The sequence below is a fragment of the Fundulus heteroclitus genome, chromosome 5, assembly GCF_011125445.2.
Source record: "Fundulus heteroclitus isolate FHET01 chromosome 5, MU-UCD_Fhet_4.1, whole genome shotgun sequence".
Lineage (NCBI taxonomy): Eukaryota > Metazoa > Chordata > Actinopteri > Cyprinodontiformes > Fundulidae > Fundulus > Fundulus heteroclitus.
Window position 1 is genome coordinate 40,513,601 of NC_046365.1, and position 19,900 is coordinate 40,533,500.

The 19,900-nt window shown below is 39.2% G+C and overlaps 2 protein-coding genes across 7 annotated transcripts in view; both read right to left on the reverse strand.

Moving 5' to 3' along the window:
* aimp1a (aminoacyl tRNA synthetase complex interacting multifunctional protein 1a) overlaps nucleotides 1-8,522 on the reverse strand; it is a 21,779-nt gene extending 13,257 nt beyond the window's left edge. The window contains exons 1-3 of one of the 2 annotated variants that reach the window (XM_036137597.1): nucleotides 8,411-8,522; nucleotides 4,345-4,475; nucleotides 3,329-3,442 (exon numbers count right to left, since the gene is read on the reverse strand). In XM_036137597.1, coding sequence (XP_035993490.1) covers nucleotides 3,329-3,442; nucleotides 4,345-4,450 — 220 coding nt within the window. In that variant the 5' untranslated portion in view covers nucleotides 4,451-4,475; nucleotides 8,411-8,522. Of the gene's footprint in view, nucleotides 1-3,328; nucleotides 3,443-4,344; nucleotides 4,476-8,346 lie in introns of both variants that reach the window. The other variant, XM_036137596.1, reaches the window with a different exon arrangement.
* A 2,946-nt stretch (nucleotides 8,523-11,468) lies between these two features.
* The window catches only part of LOC105917820 (ras and Rab interactor 2), a 54,695-nt gene continuing 46,263 nt past the window's right edge, over nucleotides 11,469-19,900 (reverse strand). For 3 of the 5 annotated variants that reach the window (XM_012852736.3, XM_036137599.1, XM_021310722.2), the window contains 5 exons: nucleotides 19,153-19,235; nucleotides 18,269-18,494; nucleotides 18,054-18,185; nucleotides 13,591-13,754; nucleotides 11,469-12,336 (listed from right to left, as the gene is read on the reverse strand). In XM_012852736.3, the coding sequence (XP_012708190.2) occupies nucleotides 12,010-12,336; nucleotides 13,591-13,754; nucleotides 18,054-18,185; nucleotides 18,269-18,494; nucleotides 19,153-19,235 (932 nt within the window). In that variant the 3' untranslated portion in view covers nucleotides 11,469-12,009. Of the gene's footprint in view, nucleotides 12,337-13,550; nucleotides 13,755-18,053; nucleotides 18,186-18,268; nucleotides 18,495-19,152; nucleotides 19,236-19,900 lie in introns of all 5 variants that reach the window. The other 2 variants (XM_036137598.1, XM_021310721.2) reach the window with 2 other exon arrangements.

The following is a 19,900-nucleotide window of genomic DNA, read 5'->3' on the forward strand; positions in this document are numbered from 1 at the left end:
TCCTGCTCACCCATCCTACACCATCATCCAGTCTCATCTCAAGGTGGAGAGTAAGAAACTGTCAGCATTGTGCAGGACAGATAACTTCCAACTGAACACCATGAAGATAAAGGAGCTGATCCTGGACTTCTGGGGGAAGCAGCAGCTGGAAACGGTTCCTCTGTTGGTAAATGCTGTCGGTGTGATGAGGATCCAGGACTTCAAGTACCTGGGGGTCTAAAGCTCTGGCGATCTGCCCTGGACTACTAATACCACTGCAGTCAGTAACAACCTGAAGAAGAAGGCGTCCTTCAGCAGCATGTGATTCACACAACACACAAAAAAAGCTCCCTCTGTTAATCTAGAGGCCACCTCAGCAGAGCTAAGAACATTTTAAAGGACAGAAGTGGCCACCGTCGGTTCAGCTCCTCCCATCAGGCAGGAGGTATAAACACCTCCAGATTCAGGCAAATTGTTCTGTATATACACATAAAAGGTACTTGAATCAGTCTACAGACTTTTTCTTGTCAATTAATATTTATTTTTAATTGCATTTAACGATCATTTTATTTAATAACAATCATTTGTAATAATAATAATTTAATCTGTAAGCATAGTGTGAATAACACGCCATAGAGCAGCAGCTCATTCCTAATTATGTTGTAGCTATCTATTAATGACAATAAAGTCATTAATTAATTCGTTCATTTCTGTTTAATGACGAGTTTCCTCTTTGCTGCAAACTTTGAATCAAGTTGGTGAGCTGAGTTTGAAGGTGCAGCGCTGACCCGCCTGTTGGGCACACAGGCTTTGGATTGTTGTGTTTTTTTAAATCACAGCCTATTTTCATGCAGAGAGCGTGCAAGATTTTACTGATAGACACGCACATTGTTTTGCTGCTAAACATAAAAACTAACCTAAATAAACAACCCGAGATATACTAGAAATCCTGGATATTTAAAAATAAATATACAGGGGATGTTTAGTTGGAACCTGAACTGGAGTTGATGTTAAATGTTTCATTTCATGCCTTAATCTGAAGGATCTAAACTCTTGTCTTCTACTACAAACAGCAGCTGGAGTGAGGCTGAGAATTTGGAGCACAGGCATGCTGCAGCGCCCCCTGGTGGATGTTAAGACATACTTGTCCAAAAGGAGTTTAAGAAATGAAAGAAAATGCACTATAACAATACGTTTCCCTGTCAGTGGGTACATTTAAATTATAATTTCAGGACTAGGGGAAGCAATATGACAAGAAAGGAGCAAATCCGTTTTTTCTGACTAACAAAAATAAGCGGTAAAGACTGCACTCATGACTATGAGGTGGGTTAAACAAACGACGAGCTGGTGATTGGGAAGAGAAGGGCAGCAAAATGTCTGAAGCAGCGAAATGACAGAAATATACGATTTTATAGAAGGGACATTAATTCAACTCTGACCAGTTTCCCTGTCCTTTAAATAACAACAGCCTGATGCTGCCACTCCCATGTCTCACAGTGGGTTGGTGTCTTCAAGGTGATGTTGGCTTCTCCTCTATAGAACACGTCTTGTGTTCTATGGAGGGTAAAAAGCTTCATTCTGGTTTTATGGAGGGCTTCCTGTCAAAACTGGCTTCTTCTCCTTCCTCTCAGTTTTTTTTTACACTGCATGGCTAACAGTTGTCCTGTTAACAGCTCCTTCCACCTGAGCTGTGGATCTCTGCAGCTCCTCCAGAGCTACTGTCTCTTATTAACGCTCTCCATGAAACATAGATCTGTCTGGCGCACACTAAACAAATTTTTTACAGTGTAAACTGTAAAAATCTGGTCTTTTTTCATCATTTTCTCTTCAGTGATCGACGACAGCAGCTATGGGCTCCCACTTGTTCTGCTCTGATTGTCAGCGTAAGTGTGGCCTAGCTGGCATAAAGCTTTCTTCAGCATTTAATCTTTTATGGAAATTACCTCTGGACCTTTTGTTTGCCCTGTCAGGTTTCTTTTTTCTGGATCTCCTCACTGTTTAAGCGGAGTTTCAAACTTCCAGCGGCTCATTGCTTCGCTCAGGTTAGCGGCTGCAGGAAGAGGCTCAGTGTCTGTGATGTAGAGCGAGGCTATTTAGGCAAACTTTAACGGGCCAGTTTTTATCGAGTTCTAACGCAAATTAGTGTCTTTGAATAATTTGTTTTTCTGTTATCGATAATAATGATATTTTGATTCATTTTGACAACCCTAGTTTATCCAGATGATGGATCGACCAGCGGTCTGGAAGATGTTTGAAGCTTGGACTATTATTGTAGAACCTGACTCGGCTTCAAACCGGACCAGAACTTTCTCCCTGACATCTCCATGATGCTGAATGTTCTCCCATGTTCTCTGAAAAACCTCTGAGGCCAGAAACAAAACAGCTGCGTTTATACTGAAATTAAATTACACACGGAGGAATAACTGATTTACTAATTATGTGGCTAATTAAAGACAATAGGTTAAACTGGATTTAATCTAACAGAACATGTTACCAATGCACGGCAGAAGGATATTTAACTTTATGGTTGTGATGTGGCAAAATGAGAATAAGGGTTAAAGACCCTTTTTCCAGGCACTGTTGGTGACGACTGGAACGTAGATGGAGCAATAAATTAATCCTCATGACAAACTGTAGGAACTTCCTAATGTCTGCAAAGAACTCATCCCTCTTTCCCTTTTAGGAAACGTGGCAGCCGTCATTCTGACAGTAGTATTATTTGTTTCATATGGGCGGCTGGAGTCATATAACCTATAGATCGCCCTGCAGGTAAATCTAGCTCTCTGAGAAACTTAACTCTAAATAAACGCTCCAGTCACTTGATATTCCACTCAGACTACAGATATAAAGCTATATATATACACTAGCTTAATAAAGTTCTACTCCCTGTGCTCTGGAATCTGAGATGATGTAGTGAAGTGGATAAGCGGCCTGCGTCTCTTCTCTGCAGGGCATTAATGCCGCGCTACACAGTTTGTCTTTTAAACTTTAAACCAAATCAGAGAAGCCCTGACAGTATTTATCTCTGTTTGATTAAGCTGAGCAATCAGAAGCAAACATCACCGTTACGCGTAGCGAGTGGAAAAACTTTGTCTCCAGCGCACTGGAACACTTTTCTGAAGATTTCCACTTTTTTACCTAATTAAATTACTTATTTCTTCCAGACCGATTTCATTCTTGCAAATCCTTCCTGGAAAAAGATCGACGTACGTTGGACGCACAATTACTGATGTGCATGTTGTCCTCATCAGACCGTGCAGGCTGCCATGAAACTGAAGCTCGCCACAGAAAACCTAGAAGTCTCTGTGTGTGTGGATAACTGGGAGGGGGGGAACAAAAGTTTACGCACCCCCTCTCTTTTTTTCTTTCTCCAGCAGCTGTTTTTTCAGCTCCTCGATGTCGTTCTTCAGTTTGGCGTTCTCCACCGCCAGCCTCTTCTCCTCTCTCACGCTGGCCTGGACGGCTGCAACGACAAGACGTAATCCTGCGTGTCACCAAGCAGTTAGGAACGAGCTAAGCCTGCGCTTTAGCCATAAATACCAACACGTCATCAGCATATTGCTACATGTCTTTGCGGACCCGTTTAGGACGGGGAAATCCAAGCAGAACCGCGGTTCTGCACATACTGAGCAAACGGTGCGGCTTTAATAAACGTGTCAGTGAGAGCAAATAAAGACATTGTGGATTTTTTTTCTGAACGCAGGAAGCGATCATATCAGCGCTGCTTTAATGGAGAACAGGACGGCTTGGAACGTGTTTTTTTCCAAATTACAGCTGTTGAATATTTTTGAAATTAATATTTATCAAACATGTACCTTTTGTTTTTATGATAAAACAAGGTCAGTCTCCTGATACTTTCAAGAATTATTTTGTTAAGAACTGCCTAGTGCATTCTTATACTACTAGACAAGCTTTGTCTTTTCATTTATCGTTAAGTATTAAAACTCAAGTGCAATTTTCTTTTCGGCATCGTGGTGCAAAATTATGGAATGAATATGGAAAATATTTGGAATCTTCAGAAATAAATGGTAGAAAGTCTTTGAAAAAAACACTGTTATCCAAAAAAGACAGTGATGTATGATTTTACAAATACTGACTCCCTGAAATCTGAAAGCTAAAATGTAAAAATAATGTTACTGTACATGTCTATTCTGTTTTCTCTCTTGAATTAAAGGACTTTCATAATGTGAGCTGCCTGATGTTTTGTTGGTTTAGGGGTGTGGCCTTTGGTATGAGCCCTAAGGGGTTTCTGTCACACTCCATCACATTTTTATTTTTTATTCTATTGATGTATTCTGAGTTTCTATTTTGATCTGTGAAAATAAATAAAATTTAAAAAATAAAATAAAAAATAACATGTCTTACAGGTTTTCTCCTTCAGCAGCTGGACTTGCTGTTTCAGGTACTCGATGAGCTTGTCTGCCTCGGCTGCTCGCTGCTCCAGCCTCAACAAAGGATTGGCACCCGACATCTTGATCAGGTAGCGAGACGAAAACCTTAAAAGGAAACAGAACCAACAGACAAGCAGAGGTGTCTGTGAAACAAGATGCTTTCTGCAGGCCGGAGGGCTGAAAGTGCTTGAAGAAGGGGGAAAAAAGTGTTTTAAATCGTAGTCAACAGCTGCGCTCAGTCAGGTCGCTTTATTCCAGTTAATGTGACAGAATGAACTTTAGTGACTCTAGCTGTGTACAAACAGCCGCAAAAAATGAATATTTGAGCTCCGAAGTGAGCATTTTAGAACCGTTTCTCCCCGAAACGACCACAGGGTTACGTCCACTGATTTCACGTAGTCTCAACAAAAACAGAACGCTGTAATTTCCATATTACTGGTCGGTCTTACAGAACCGCTCTTAACGCAATATAGCTGAAAACTGGAACATAAAGCTGTGTGACGGTATGTAATTAGGGTTGCCTAATAACAGGATAACGTGATAATATTGGTGAATGTTGCGATAAGGATGATGGATGTTTCACGCAGCTACTGGGGAAAAAATGTTTTATTTGCTTCTGGCTGCAATCTGCTGTTTTGCCATCAAAACAACTTAGTTGCACATCTTTTTACATTGCATTAAAACAACAAAGCATCTTCTGATGTACACAGAGCGTCTGAATGCACGGCGCCTAAACAGGAAGCTGACACTTACCGGACCCCGGGCGGTTCTGCAGGGCGACAACAACACGTTTTTGGGGCATTTTGTGCAAACTAAGGTTGTCCCCCATTGCTAAAATGTTAAAACTTGATACAGATACTGAGAAAATCCTCGTTGCAACAGATAAATGCTACCACTGGTGAACAAATAAAGGATCATTTTAAATTGAAATAACTTGCCAGACCCATTTTGGAGCGGGTTTGTGTTTGACGTTGGAGCGTTAGCTTAGCACGTAGCATCGTTAGTAGGGGTGTGCAAAATAATCGTCATGACGATGCATTGCGATTCCAATTTTCGCGATCTACTGCATCGATTCTTGACGCCAAGTATCAATTATTAATTAAAAAAAAATAATAAATAAAATTGCATAAATGGTTGGCGAACATCAGCCAAAATTATCCTTATTTTGTTATTTTAAGTTTTATATATCCTAGGCACTTTTTGTCAGTGTGTCCACTCCAGTAATAGTAATATTTGTGTCCAGTAACAGTAATCGTTTTCAAGGAAATACCCCCAAAAGTAGTTTCAATAAATACAGCTATGTATGAATTCAGTTGCTTTCAGTTACGTATCAATTGAAGACACTATCCAGATCACACACAGCCAGTCAGCCACTGGTAATGGCTGTATTTTTTTCTAACAGCGTTCAGTGAAAATATTGCAATGCATCGCGATACATTGCAATAATTCAAGTATCGTGATTCGAATCGAATCGTGACTTCTTTGGCAATACCCACCCCTAATCGCTAGGCATTTGATTTTTTTCCCCGTCTGTCAGCCTCACAGGGAAAGATCCTCCTAATAACACTTTCCTCACGTATTTTTCTGTCTGAACTGTTGAGACGAGCGTCTGCAGAGAAGCTGAGTCGTTAACGGGTCGGTTTGTGTCAATTTATACACAAATTAATATCTCTGAATAACAGATTTCTTTAGAAATGTTGATTATATCAAGATATATATTATTTTGACAACCCTCATACACACCAACATGCGATACTAAGCTCCGGTAGAATTACTCCTATTACCCCAAGTTTCCTAAAAGACCCAAATATTTATTTTTTACTGTATTTCAAAGCTGCAGATCGGTTTGAGTCCGAGGATAAAGGCTCCTTCATGAAATAATAGACTCAACAAAAGATTTCCAGCTGGAAAAAAAAGGGAAGAGTTTTTTTTTTTTTTTTTTTTTTTTACAATGCTGCAGCGTGGAGGAGAAAACGACTCAGATATATTACAGGAAGGCACAGAAAAACAAAAGCTGGCTGAAGATGAAAACCGAGGAAATTTAAAACACCAAAGAGCTGGAGTGGATCAAATCAGGGATCAAAGCAGGAACGGATCTGAATTAAACAGCTCCAGAGGTGAAGACATAATAAAAAGAGCAACAACAAAAGGAACGACTGAACATCTGAGCACAGAAATGTCAATTAGGCGTTATTAGTTATTGCACAGCTAAACATCGGGCCACACAGGCGGTTTGTATTAAACATGGAGCTCTGCCACATTTTGGGTTGGGCTTTTTTTTTTTTTTTTTTTTTTTTTTTTTAAACCAGGATGTTTAAGTGTTTCCAGTTTTATGGTTCATTTCCTGAGCAGAAACATTCGGTAGGAAAGCAGAAAACAACCTGTCTTCCTGGCAGATCGCTGTAAATAAAATAAAAACCGAGTGCAGCGGCTATAGGCTCCAGGTCTTCTCGTTTAAAACAAACGGCTCATCGACAAACTCGCTTTAAAGAACAAGATAAACCTAGACGTCCTTAAGTACCAGACCTCTTTTTAAAACATTTAAAAGTTTTTAAATCGTGAAAAGGATGTCGTCCGGGCCGTTGCTGATAACATTAGTCACAGTATAAACACAAATAAAGAAGGCCATTAGGAGCTCTCTGGAGAGAGTAACGGATACTAGAGTTTAAACTTCATAACTATGATAACATTTATAAATCATCATTACATGTTTTTTTTATCTCTCCCTGCTATTCAGCTGAATTAACGGCTGATTTACCTCCTCAGTGCAATCGAGCTGTGCAGAGACTTCTTATTGAACCAGGAGAGCGTCTAAAAGTTAACCAACCCTGAACAATATCAACTTTATATGCATTTGTGTAAGCGATATTTTTTAATTAACAGCGGTGGTTAATTAATGACCCAGTGACTACAAGGTGCCATGTGGCTGCACAACAAGCCCGATTCTTCAGCCTTCCACCTCCGTGCGTCACAGTTCTGATGAGGCGTTTGTGCTGAATGACTCTGTTGGGTTTTGTTTCCTGAACATGGTGCCGTCCATCATGGCCAAATGTTTCTACTTTGGGCTCATCCAGTTCCTCCAGATGCACATTAACAACCACAGGTCTTGTTTCTTTTTAGAGAAAAGAGCCTTCACCCTTCAACCGTCCATCTTTTTTTGTTCTGGCATTGTGTTACAACACACCTACCAAAAATCCTGCTTTTATTCCGCCACTCAAACTGGTGATGATCACATAATTAAACCTATTTATTTACACCAGCACCTGGCTGCCCTCCTCCCTCCTAAATCCCATGGAAGCAGGAAGATTAAGAAAAAGAGGTTAGATTTGAATATTTTAAATCCTAATTCTCTAAAACTGGATATGGGTAAAAAAAAAAAAAAATCTATGTACTACTCTGCTCTCATAAATGTATTTTTGGTAGTGTGAAAAAGTCTATATTTATGACAACTTTACTTCAAGCATGTGAGTCAGCTATGAAACATCTGGGATTTATAATAATATCCCATGAAACTGAAAGTAATGTGTAATTGAGGAGGCGTGAGTAATGTAGCATAAAGAGATGCAATGCAATTAAAACCTTCATAACACAGTTAGGACTTTGATCTCTGACAGAATTTTTGTTTGTTAAAAACGTTTATGATACACTAAATCATATAGTATTGGATTGGATTTATTTATTGAACAGGCATGCGTGTAGCCATAACCAGATCCAGCAGATCAAATTAAAGAACGGCTTTTATTGAGACGGTGTTTTTATTAAAATACAATTTTTACTTTTAACCCGGTTTCAGCATGCTGTAAAAATCAACTTCAGTCAATGTTGCGTCAGTGAAATCACTTTGTTTCACTTTAAAACTACCTTTAGTACCGATAGCGGCTAGCTGAACGTCACAAATGTCTTAATCATATTACAGTAATTAATGTCGGAACAGGACAAATAAAAAATAATAAAATAAAGCAACCCATAAACTTACATGTATCACAGAAGCCCCGACACGTTTTTAGGACAGGAGGTGTAGCAGTTAGCTTCTCACTTACCGACAGGCAGAGCGAAGGGAGCCCCGGAGAAGCCCTAGGTCCCCGGCAGTTAGATCTCCATAACATCAGGATAAGACAGAAGTCCCTCACTCATGCGTTTCTCCGTCACATCCGGAGACAGTATAGATCGATGAATGCCAATTGACTGGTGGTGGCCACAAAAACTGCCTATTTTTATTTTATGGCGTTTAAAAATAAATCGATCAAACATGACATTTAAAAGACAAACAACTTTAATGACGAAGCTACTATCTTTGATCTACAACTTTTTCTGCATTTTTTTTTTCAAAATATTTATACCGTTTTGTCTCACGGAAATAACGCGGTTCACGTTCTTCTCCGTTATCTCTAAACTGCAGATTCGCCTCCTCTGAACAGAGATTCAGTATATATATATATATATATATATATATATATATATATATATATATATATATATATATATATATATATATATATATATATATATATATATATATACAAAGCAGTGGTTTGAAACAACTATAGTTTCTCGACCTTGTCAAACGTTTTTAACTATATAAATGCAGTAAATTTTGAACTAGCTATTAACCTCATGTGGCAGAATTAATATCAAGCCATTAATATTAAAGATAAACTTCTGCTACATTAAAATTTGAGTTTATTAATTGTATTCATCTTGAACGCAGGTAATAACCAAAACAGCAGGGGGTACTGTTGTCACATTTAGGAGGCCTGTACTATCTGGACAAAAAAATAAATAAATAAATAAATAAATAAAAAGGCTTTTCTTGCGTTTATTTGACATAACACAGTTCTAAGAGTGCATCTAAAATCAATGTTACATGTAGCGGCTGCAACTCTGAACCGAACAGATTAAAAGTGGTGTTTGCATGTGGAATTAAATAGAGAATTAAAAGAATTAAATGATATTTATTAGATGTACCACAAACAAAACAACAGCTTTCCTGGCCGTCGCCATAGCCCTTTAGGTTTCCTAACCTTTTTTAGTTATTTTATTTTGGAACCTCAATTTAACTGGAACATTTTTTACTTGGGTTTACCCCAATCCCAGCTCCTATATTTCGTTTTCCCTGGCAAATGGAATGTCACAAAAAAAAAAAAAATAAAAAAAAAAAAAAATGAACACTGGCTAGCATAAGGCTTATTGACTTACCCATTATTTCCATGTATATTTATCCTCCATTATATAAAGCCACCTTTGGATTAAGCAAACTGTTAAAGTGTCCAAATATTATAATAAATATCCCAATGCATCGCCTGAGGTCCTTTTTAAACTGAATGCTCCCCAGGCGCTGCACAGTGGCAGCCTCTGCGTCCTAAAGGGGATGAAAATATGCAGAGGACACATTTCACTGGAATGTAAAGTTGCAATGACAAATAAAGATATTATTATTATACTTATTATTTGTAATGGCTCCCTTCCTTCTGGTTGCATCCTGGCGCTTTTCAAACATGTGCAGCCTCTTTTTTATGATCTGGGACTGCATCCTTTCATTCTGTAGACTTTTCAAACTCTATTTTTTTTCCTTCTATTTAAATGAACCTGACAACACAAGATTTTTGAAACAGGAAACATTTTGGAGACGTTTGTTTGATTTATGGAGTCATCATTGGAACATCCTCGTCTTTCAAACGTTCTGAGTTGATTCTTTTAAACAAGCCTTTAGTTTTCATGATTACGTTTATTTAGGATCCTTTTGGTCATTTTCATATCCTTTGAGTAATCATGTTATTTTGATTTGTTTGGTTTGTGTGATTTTATTATGAAGCCCTCATGTTTGGTTAACGGTAAATGTCATCATTGATGTCATTTCAAGACTAGTCTGTTAATGTAGTGGCAGGATAACAGTTCACAATCCAACCCCATCATCTTCAAAGGTATAAAGGAGTCTTGAATTTATTCATCTCAATGTTAGACATGAAAAACACTTAAATAACCCCAGGTGTGGCATTCAAGACCATAAAATACCAGAAATTTTCTGATGTTTCTGCCTGTGACTTTATATTAATTTCAGAAATTGTTTTGTGGCATTAATTATCTTTTATTAATTTGTTAACATTAATTGTATTAATAATTATTAATTTGTTCCATAAGACATACGTCGTTTAGGCAGGAAAATTAACACACATCGATACGCTTTCGTAAAACATGAAGCTCTTGATCGGGTAGGCAGGCATGCCAGGATGGATCGTCACCTGAACCTGGAGTCACAGAACCCTGAAATAATCTCTCCTCCGAAAACGGGCCTATTATAGTTCCTGTTGGGAAGTAAAACCCAAAATTTCTTTGTTTTGTTTTTCAAATATTATACATACTGGGAAATAAAACCCAACACACATACCTGCACAGGCTACTTATGAATAATAGTTTTACTTTCTGTCAAACTTTCCGCCCCTTTTTCAGTTCACCACCTTCTGTAATGTTAAAAGACGTTGACAGTTTGAATACAATTGTTTTCCATCATTAAAAGTTATTACCGGTAAGTCATTAAAATCCATCTCATCATCAGTACCAGAGGCTCGTCGATGGCTCCAACAAGCATGTGACTGAGGAGCAGTTTGCTGAAAGATATTCTACTACTGAAAATCCGCCTTCGTTGTTTGTAAGATTCTTTTTTTTCCACCAAGATCACACCTGCATCAGGTGTGATAATTAAATATATATATGTACCCCATATATATATATATATATATAGATAGATAGATAGATAGATAGATAGATAGATAGATAGATTTAAAAATGTGATTAAAAGAAATTTCATGGCTCTCTTGTCAAAAACTATTATGATATAAATAAAAAATAAAAAATCTGTTTAGTTTTGATATTTGTAGTTGGTTTGTTATTTTTTGTCATGTTACTAGGTGTATAATAATTATTATTATTATACTTTTTTGTTAATGCTTTTGTAGTTTTGGTTCAATACATAATTTCTCAGATTTTTGGTGGTTTTAAAAGGTAAAAGAAACAAGTTGGATTTTATTTCCACTGTGGAATCAGAGTAAAAATGCAGGACAGAACAGCTTCACACATTGAACATTGTCCTTGACTCTGGAGGTTGTTTTGTTCAGAAAGTTTTTAATTTCCAGAATCACATTTGAGCTTCTCACTACAGACAACTGAAATATTGTTGTTTCACAACAACATTTGAGAAATAACTGGCATAAATAAGTCCAGTAAACAAACATTACATCAGAATATGAATCTTTGTCACTTAACAGGAATATAAAAATATTTTTTTTACACAGAAATATAATCCACAATTGACCTGCAGCTGTGGAGCAATAAAAACACATTTTTACAAAAGACCGCTTCACTTATTAAATAAAGATTTTAGCAAAGTTTTAACCTGGGGCCCGCTCTCAGTAACATACAGTGTTCGGTTCATATATGAGACAGGACAGCAGTTAAAGCCAAATTTAAGCAGGAGGCCTCGGCGTTTCCAAACTTCGTACAAACACACGCGCTACAATCTACCCTAAACTAGATTCCTCTTCCTAAAGCATCGACCAGTCCCTCCAAACAAACACCAGACGTCCTCAAATCTGTCTTTATAAACTTTCTAAATATCCCAACAAGACGCAACGGCAGTCCTGCCCTATTCCACCTGCAGGCAGTTCCCGTTGTCGACGTCAGCCGGGCTGCAGAGGTTCAGGTTGGCCACCCTCCTGTAGACGAAGTGGAAGACGTGTTCGAGCGGCCGGCTGTGCAGCTCCGCTTTGATCTGCTGGGGGTGCGTGTCCGGGGCCAGCTGCTGGCTCGTGTCCTCGGTGATCAGGAACAGGGCGTAGTTCTCGGGGTCGGGGATCTTGAACTTGCAGGCGCAGAGGGAGCAGACCTCCTCCGCCGTGGTGTACGGCTGCACCTGCAGGGTTTTAGCCGTGACGCCCGAGCCCACCTCCTGCAGGGCGACCCGGAGGAAGTTCTGTGGAGGGAAATTCTCGTTATTCCTCCACAAAGAAGCACGGAAGGAGAAAATGGATGCTGGGTCTGTATTTGGGATCATTGTGCCGGTGGAACAAGCTAATGTCTCAAGCATCCAACTGTGGATTTGAAGGGTTTGGAGGTGGTCCTGCTTCATTATCGCACTCCTCCTGGCAGCCCAACATCCGCATGATGCTACCACCAACATGAGGTACAGTGCTTCAAGGTGTGAAAGCAATACTTTGAATCCTTCAAACACACTTCTCGTCTTTTTTGGCCAAAGAGATCAAACCTTTGTTTTGTCTGAGCATAAAGCTTTTTCCCAGAAGACCTTTAGATTGTCCCTGTGGTAGGCCTGGACGATAATTCAATAATAATATATATCAATCGATAGAAAAAAAAAAAGGTCAATAAAAAGTTCAATAGAATAACAGTTTTCCTTCCTTTTGCATGACATCCTCCCAGCCAATCACAAACGCAGACCCAGGAACCAAGCTCCGCCCCCTTTAGAGAGTTCCAGGAGCACTTTTTTCTTTTTTTAAAACCTGCAGTTTTGGTAAAAAGTTGGTTGAATAAAGGGTTGAGTTTGAATTCAGTGTTTGTGTGTCTTTATCTAAAAACAGGTTGCTAAGGTGCACCATAAAATGTCCAGGGCTGCACCTAAAATTGTGAATTTCTTGATAAATATCAATACCAACCAATATGACTTCTATTTTATCGATGTGCTTTTTTTCTACACTGTCCGGCATTAGCCTGTGGGCAGATGGAAGTTTCAGTCAAGCTTGAAGGAATCAATATTCGAGCCGTTGATGTAAAAGTGACTTCACTTTGGAAATTCGCACTGATTGCCCAGCAGTTCTTTAGTTCATGGAGCCTGAGGGGTTCCAGGATGTCCCTCAGATGCTACCTGAGGGGGGACCGTTTTGGTCTGATGCCTGTAAATTGGGCACAGATGGATGTTCCAACAGCAAAATGATCCCAAACACACATCAAGGCTGGTTTTGGAATGGAGGCGATTTCCACTGTTGATCTGTGCCGGGATGCGGACATAGCTCACATGCAGCAAAACAAAAACACTAAAGAATGCATGCTGTTATTCCACTAGGGGGCGCTGTCCACCCTCCGACCCGCACGGTGCTGTGTTAGTAGAGTAACAACACAGCTTCATTCATGCACTTTTCCGATGCAGGTTCAATTGGCACAACTTAGACTCACTGCCTGGATGTTCAAGGTGGGCTCAGGTCAGGCGAGATACCTGAAAGTCGTCCACAGACGGCACAGAGCGCTGCGCCGTGCGCCGGCGGTGCCACTGGTGCAGGGTGTTCCTGGCCTCAGAGCTCAGAACCTGGGCCGCCTGCTCCTCCTGGAAGTTCTTGATGAGCGCCATGGCTCCATAAGCGCTGGTCAGGTAGTAGCCGCCTGGAGGCACAAGGATAAACACAAAGACGTGAGACTGAGCTGAAGAAACTCTGAAATTACACTTTCTTCATACGTGTTCAGCCATAGTAAAGCTTTAGGTTCAAAGATTAGTTTTCTAAAAAAAAAAAAAAATAGATCCTGGTTTATTTCTAACACTGTTTGGCTTTTATAATTACTTGTTTGTTTGCACAGGTCAGTCATGTCTTTGTTCGCTTCTTTCTATCATTATCAGGTCACGTTTAATCTACTAATCTGTTTGCAGGGGATAAATAGTCACAGTTAACAAAGTACACTATTGCATCTATACAGAGGTTGTACAACTTGTTGGAAAAACTGTTTTTTTTTATGCAGCTAAAGACCCAGAAAAGGGAAGTAGGAGAAAAACAAACGGCTGTAAAATAATACCAAAAATAGTCCAGGCTTATCAAGGTAGGAAATGTTGCATTAGTGTAATCTGTCAGGACAAAAGCAGCATATCCTGGAAATGATTATCTTACATTCCTATTAACCCCCTTCCTCTAGTTCAGGGACCGGCAACCTTTACAGTCTAAGGAGACATTTTGCCTACAGTCCACTTGAATTAAACAAATGTTTCATTCAAAGCCCAAATGTTGCCTGGCCTTTTGAAAAAAGACAAGTTATAATTTTTGATAAAGATCTACTGTAGGAAATATGTTGTCACTGTTAAAGAAACGCCCTTTTATGTCTATTTTGAGGTTTAAAAAAAGAGAATGGATTGGATGTTGATATTCGTGGATAATGATGTAAAACAAAATCATAGTTTCCAACATAATGAAAAAAATATTGATTTAAAATTAAATATTACTGGCACTTTCAGCATCATTCTGTTGTGAAAATTAAAAGCAATTATGCCAAGAAAAAACTGCTAAAACCTGCATTTATTATCATTATTATATTTAAATACCATAATAAAAATATAATTTGTAGCTAAAGTTTTTAAGAGACACAGTGGAAGGTCCAAATATCTCCCCCTTAAAAATCAGATTTACTCAGAAACATTTAAATAACGGATCTTGTTGTTGATGACCAGAACATGGAGCGCTCCGACTTTCTCCGTTGTCTTTTTCTACAGAGAAAGTATGGTTCATATTTTTGTTGCGCAATCTGATGCCGCCAGCTATTAAGAAACCCACAGCTCTACAGGATAATTTATCATGAAATGAAACCAGTTGGTAGGGGAACGATGAAATAAAAGCCCAAAGTGTCCTTCTTTGAAACAGAAACTTATGGAGTTATTCTCCCAGAGGCCACATTTAAAAACTGTTTCTGACGTCAACCTGCAGCTCCTCACCTACGTGCCGCACAGGTCGGAAAATATTTCACACGCGCAGGGCGCCGCCCGTCCCTCCTCATGTGAATCCGGTCCAATCCATTCAAATCAAACGCAGAACGGTATTTCCTACCATACACACCAGGATTTTCCTTCCTCTGCACACACCTCAGAGTTTCCCGCTAGAGCACGTTCTGCAGAACCAATTATCTGCTCCAATAATCACAGGAAAACTCGGTGAGCTTAAATGGATCCAGAAAGGTCTCCAACGTAGACTTAACGGCACATTCAGAAGCTTTTCTGAATGAAAAAAATAGCCTTTAGGGCAGTTTGAACATGATAAAAAGTATTTATTGAGAGTAAAGGTGTGGAAAGTGATGCACTTTTGTTCTTGCATCGCTAAAACCCATAAAAACACCAGTAGAGAAGATCTGACTGCAGAGAACGCTGCTTCTGAGAAAAGGTGCAGTGAAGCTGCTCCATGTTTATTGTCTCAATAGCAAGGACCAGTTTTTTTATGTAAAATGCTGCATTTGTTTTTTAAGTCAATAAAAGCAGCATATGGTGTCTGACATGCTAAAGGCTGCAGACTCTTTTATTTTGGAAATTTTAGCCGTGAACTGTTCTTTATTTAGAATCTGGTTTCATCTTTCAATGCATCAAAAATGTTTCTCTTTTGGGCAGAATTATCCAGAAATATGGAGGCAGGATTGGAAACAAGAGATGTTAGATTGTATTTTTTTTTCTCTGCGTTTCCGGGTTGCAGAGGAACGCTTTACAGAACTTCAGGCTGAAATGTGCTGAATGCAGAGGTCCAGTCAGTTATTGTTCTGTTTGTCCTCAAAGATTAAACTAATACAAATCATTTAAAATGAGGCAAAATTAAATGGAGAAAATTCGCTTTGCAGCTAAACTTAATCTGCAGTGGTTGAAGGATTCTCTCACAACCAAATGTTTCTCTTTATACCAAGCAGCTGCAACATTAGAATCAAAGTTTAAAACAACTAAAGTTTTAATCTTGCTTCTAATGTTTGACTGAACTAGTTTTGGATTTTAATCGTTCTTTTTGGGACAGAATTTGCCCAAGTTTCTGGATGGGCAGTTTCTGCCCATTGGGTTTTTCAGCAGAAGGAAAGCAGCTGATTATGAACCACAAACTATCTTTATTGTAAATGGTTTTAGATTTAGTGCAGATTTCCCAGAAAGTCAATTAAAAAAATGGTTTTAGTTTGTTGGTATAGCAAAAACATTTTAAGGTACAATTTCAAATCTAAATTTGTCAACGACGTTATTTCCATGTTTTTATCCCTAAATAAATGCGGTCAATATTTCCAGAGCAGAAAGTGTTGCAGATCTGAGTTAAACAGAACCAGCCAGTAGATCTAATTCTGCAGTAGAAGTCAGAATAAAGCTACTCGTACAATTATGGAGGAAAAATTAGCTTTTGTCTGTAAAACTAAATCAATCAGGAGTTTTCAGCTTTTTTTGGAAACAGCTCCGTGGGACGGCGTCAACAAAATACAAATCTGCCTCTTAAACACAAACAGTGAAACAAAAAGTAACAAAACGCGTTTGGGTTCTGAAGAAAACCGGTGATGTTGTAAATGACTTCTAATCAGAGATGAGTTGTTTGGCTGATTTCAGCAGAAAGCCGCTCTTCACTCACATGCAGGCTGGATGCACCGTGTGCTCAAACGTCTGTCAGCTGCTCATTCATAACGATTTTTCTATTTCAGCAAAAAAACAAGAATCTAGTTTGTTCCTTAAAAACCAAGCGGAGTGACGTCCCTTTACCAGGAACCTGAAACTAATATCCATCCTGCAGAGGATAGTGAGGGGAGCTGAAAGGGTGATGAAGGCTTCTCTGCACAGGATCAGTTTAAAAGCCTCTACAGCTGACAGTCAAACTCATTTCTACGCTGGAACACTTTGGCATCATGAAGTCATTAAAAGGGCCGGTTGCACCTGTAGATGATACTTTTAATTTCAGAATTTCATCCCAGGTCACACATGAATATAAGAAATGCACAGTAACAGTAGTTTAAACAGTTTTTCTGTAAAAAAAAAAAAAATTATATTGGGGTGAGTTAAACCATAAACTCTCATCATCCTGGATCACTTTTTCTATTTTTGGACATTTTGGGTTGTTTCAATGTCTTGTGCTGTTACTGCACAGTAAAAAATAAATAAAAAAATCAACATTCGCTACAGGAGGCACAGTTTTAGCCAATTTATACACTTTAAAAGGATATATGCCTCTACTTTATGACATGATATGCATTTTTTGGCTCTTGAGGGCTGGATAAATTGCCTCGATGGGCCAGATTCGGATTTTTTGAAGACCCCCAAAATCTATTTTGTTTTTTTCTGTCATGATAAAACCAAAACGTGAAAGATTTGATCTGATTAGAAAAATGAGCCAGGAGAACTTTTGACTCGAGATCTTTCCACAGAACTGTAGATCTACAGCTGCATCTCAAACTAGAAATCAATTGAAAACTTTGATTTATATCAGAAATTGAGTCAAACGGTTGAACTCACTTGAATGTGTTGATTACACAAAGAGACACAAAGCCACATCTTGTGAATCTCCCCTAAACTCTCAAACGTCCTTTGCTTCACAATCCTCTCAGGACTGTGAACATTTTTTCTCCCATACTTAAGGTAATTTAAGATTTAAGAAACTTTTTCCTTCCACTAAACTTTCTGCAGTCTGTAAGCAACCAGCTTCTTTAGGAGTGACCTTTTTGTTGCTGAACTTATGTGATTCATTAAATGGGTTTTTATCAACTATAAGTCATAAAAATACAAAAATAACAAAAATAACTTGCAATACACGACTACGTGTGATGGAGCTACATATGAGTTCCCTTTTTTTAATTGAATAACTGAAATAGACAAACTTTTCAACAATGTCAGCAGTAGGAGAACATAACAGATGCTTGTTTTAGTCGGTTTAAAATGTGATTTTATGAAAACGGATCTCTGCGGAAACCAACCGGACCTACCTTCTCCTTGCAGCAGAGTCGGGTCCAGCAGCTCCATCATGTACTGGACCTCCATGTCCAGCTGCGGCATGTCGCACTGAGCCACCACGTAGGTCAGCATGGGCAGGAAGTCATCGGCCCCGTACATCCTGCCTGTGGTGACAAGCGGCGTGAAAGAGGTCACAGAGGTCGGCTGGAGCGAGCAGCAGGAAGCAGCGAATGCTGGCTCTGCTTACCTGAGTTATCCTGCATGATGGTGTAGATGAGTTTGCAAATCCGTAGCAGCAGCGACACCTTCTGGTCAGGGGAGTACATCTTCCGCATGCTCAGGAACTTCTGGCGGATTTTCTCAATGGCCGCGGCGTCCGGCGGCACGGCTCCATCCACCCCCAGCTCCTGGGGCTTCTTGGTCTTCGCCAGAGCCAGGTTCTCCCTGAGCTGCTGCAAAGCTCCGCTGTTCACCTGCAGGAGGGAGGCGGCGGTTAAAATAAACCCTGCTGCAGAAAATCCAGCATGCATGGAGCCTTGCAAAGAAGGAAGGGGAAGGAAATGACAAATGGCGTGCATTTGAGTTCGGCCCTCTTTACCCTGACGTCCCTAAATAAAACCCACTGCCTTTCATTTCACCCAGAAGTCACCTAAAATGTATAATCTGATCTCAGCATTAACTTCTTATATGAAGGCCTCAGAAGTTGAAGGCCTCAGGAGATGCAGAGACCCAAAGGTCAGGTAGGGGGATCTGTTCTCCAGGACAACTATTAGTTGTTTGCAAACCCAATTTGCTTGGTTTTATAAATCAGAATAAACGGTCCAGTCAAAGTCCAGACAATCAACTAATTGAGTATCTGTGGCAAGATGAAGGAAGAATGGACAAAACTTTCAGGGTCTAGATGTGCAAAGCTGATGGAGATATGCATCAAAACACTTCAAGCTGGAACTGTGTGCTACTCCGTGTCGGTCTGTCGTAGGAAATCCTGATAAAACAGACTCCAGTTTGTGGTTGTAAATGACAAAACGTAAAAACGTGCAAGCGGTGCAAATAGTATTTCTCTTTTTTTTTATCTCTGTATATAATCTGTGTTTTTTTTTCTCTGGAGAGCAGCAGGTGGGGAGGTCTCACCTGGAAATCGTGCTGGATCACCTCAATGACGCTCTTCAAAGGCTTCAGGACACATTTGTGCATGGCCTTCTCCAGAACCCGGTCTGTCAGGGATTACAGGAACACACAGACGTTAAAATCATTTCAAACAAGCGTTTTCCTTCCCGTCAAACTGCGTCACGGCATGTTGCACAACACTTCCTTCAAGGTGAAACCGTTACTGTAACCTCAGCCAATGCCATTAAGTTAATAAACACAGAACAAACGATCAAAGTCCTGAAAATGGATGACGCAACAGTTCCTTAAAAGCAGCAGTTAAAAAAAGCACCTAAAAGAAAAACAAAGAGACTATTTGGCAATCTGAGATAAAAAAAAAATCCAGTACTTAAGATTTTATGTAATCACCTGTATAACAGGTTGGAATGTTACACTTTTTAAAAATGTATTCATATGAATTAAATGTAAAATTGGATTTACAGGCTGGGCTTGAATTTTAAATAGGTTTTGAAGAAAATTGGAAAAATGCGAATCGTTAGGAGGCTATTTTACTAAAAGTCTTTGTTACTTAACTAGTTCCCTGTTAAAGGACACATATCCTGGCGTTTCTTAATTGTGGCCATTTGTGATAAATTTCACTGCTGCTTTCTTTCTTCTGAAAAAGGAAGAAAGTGTAAGAAACTAACATGAATAACAGTTTGTCTTCAGATAAAAATCCCACTTCATTTCTACTTCACTATTTTCATTAAAGTTTTCATGGTTCAATTTTATT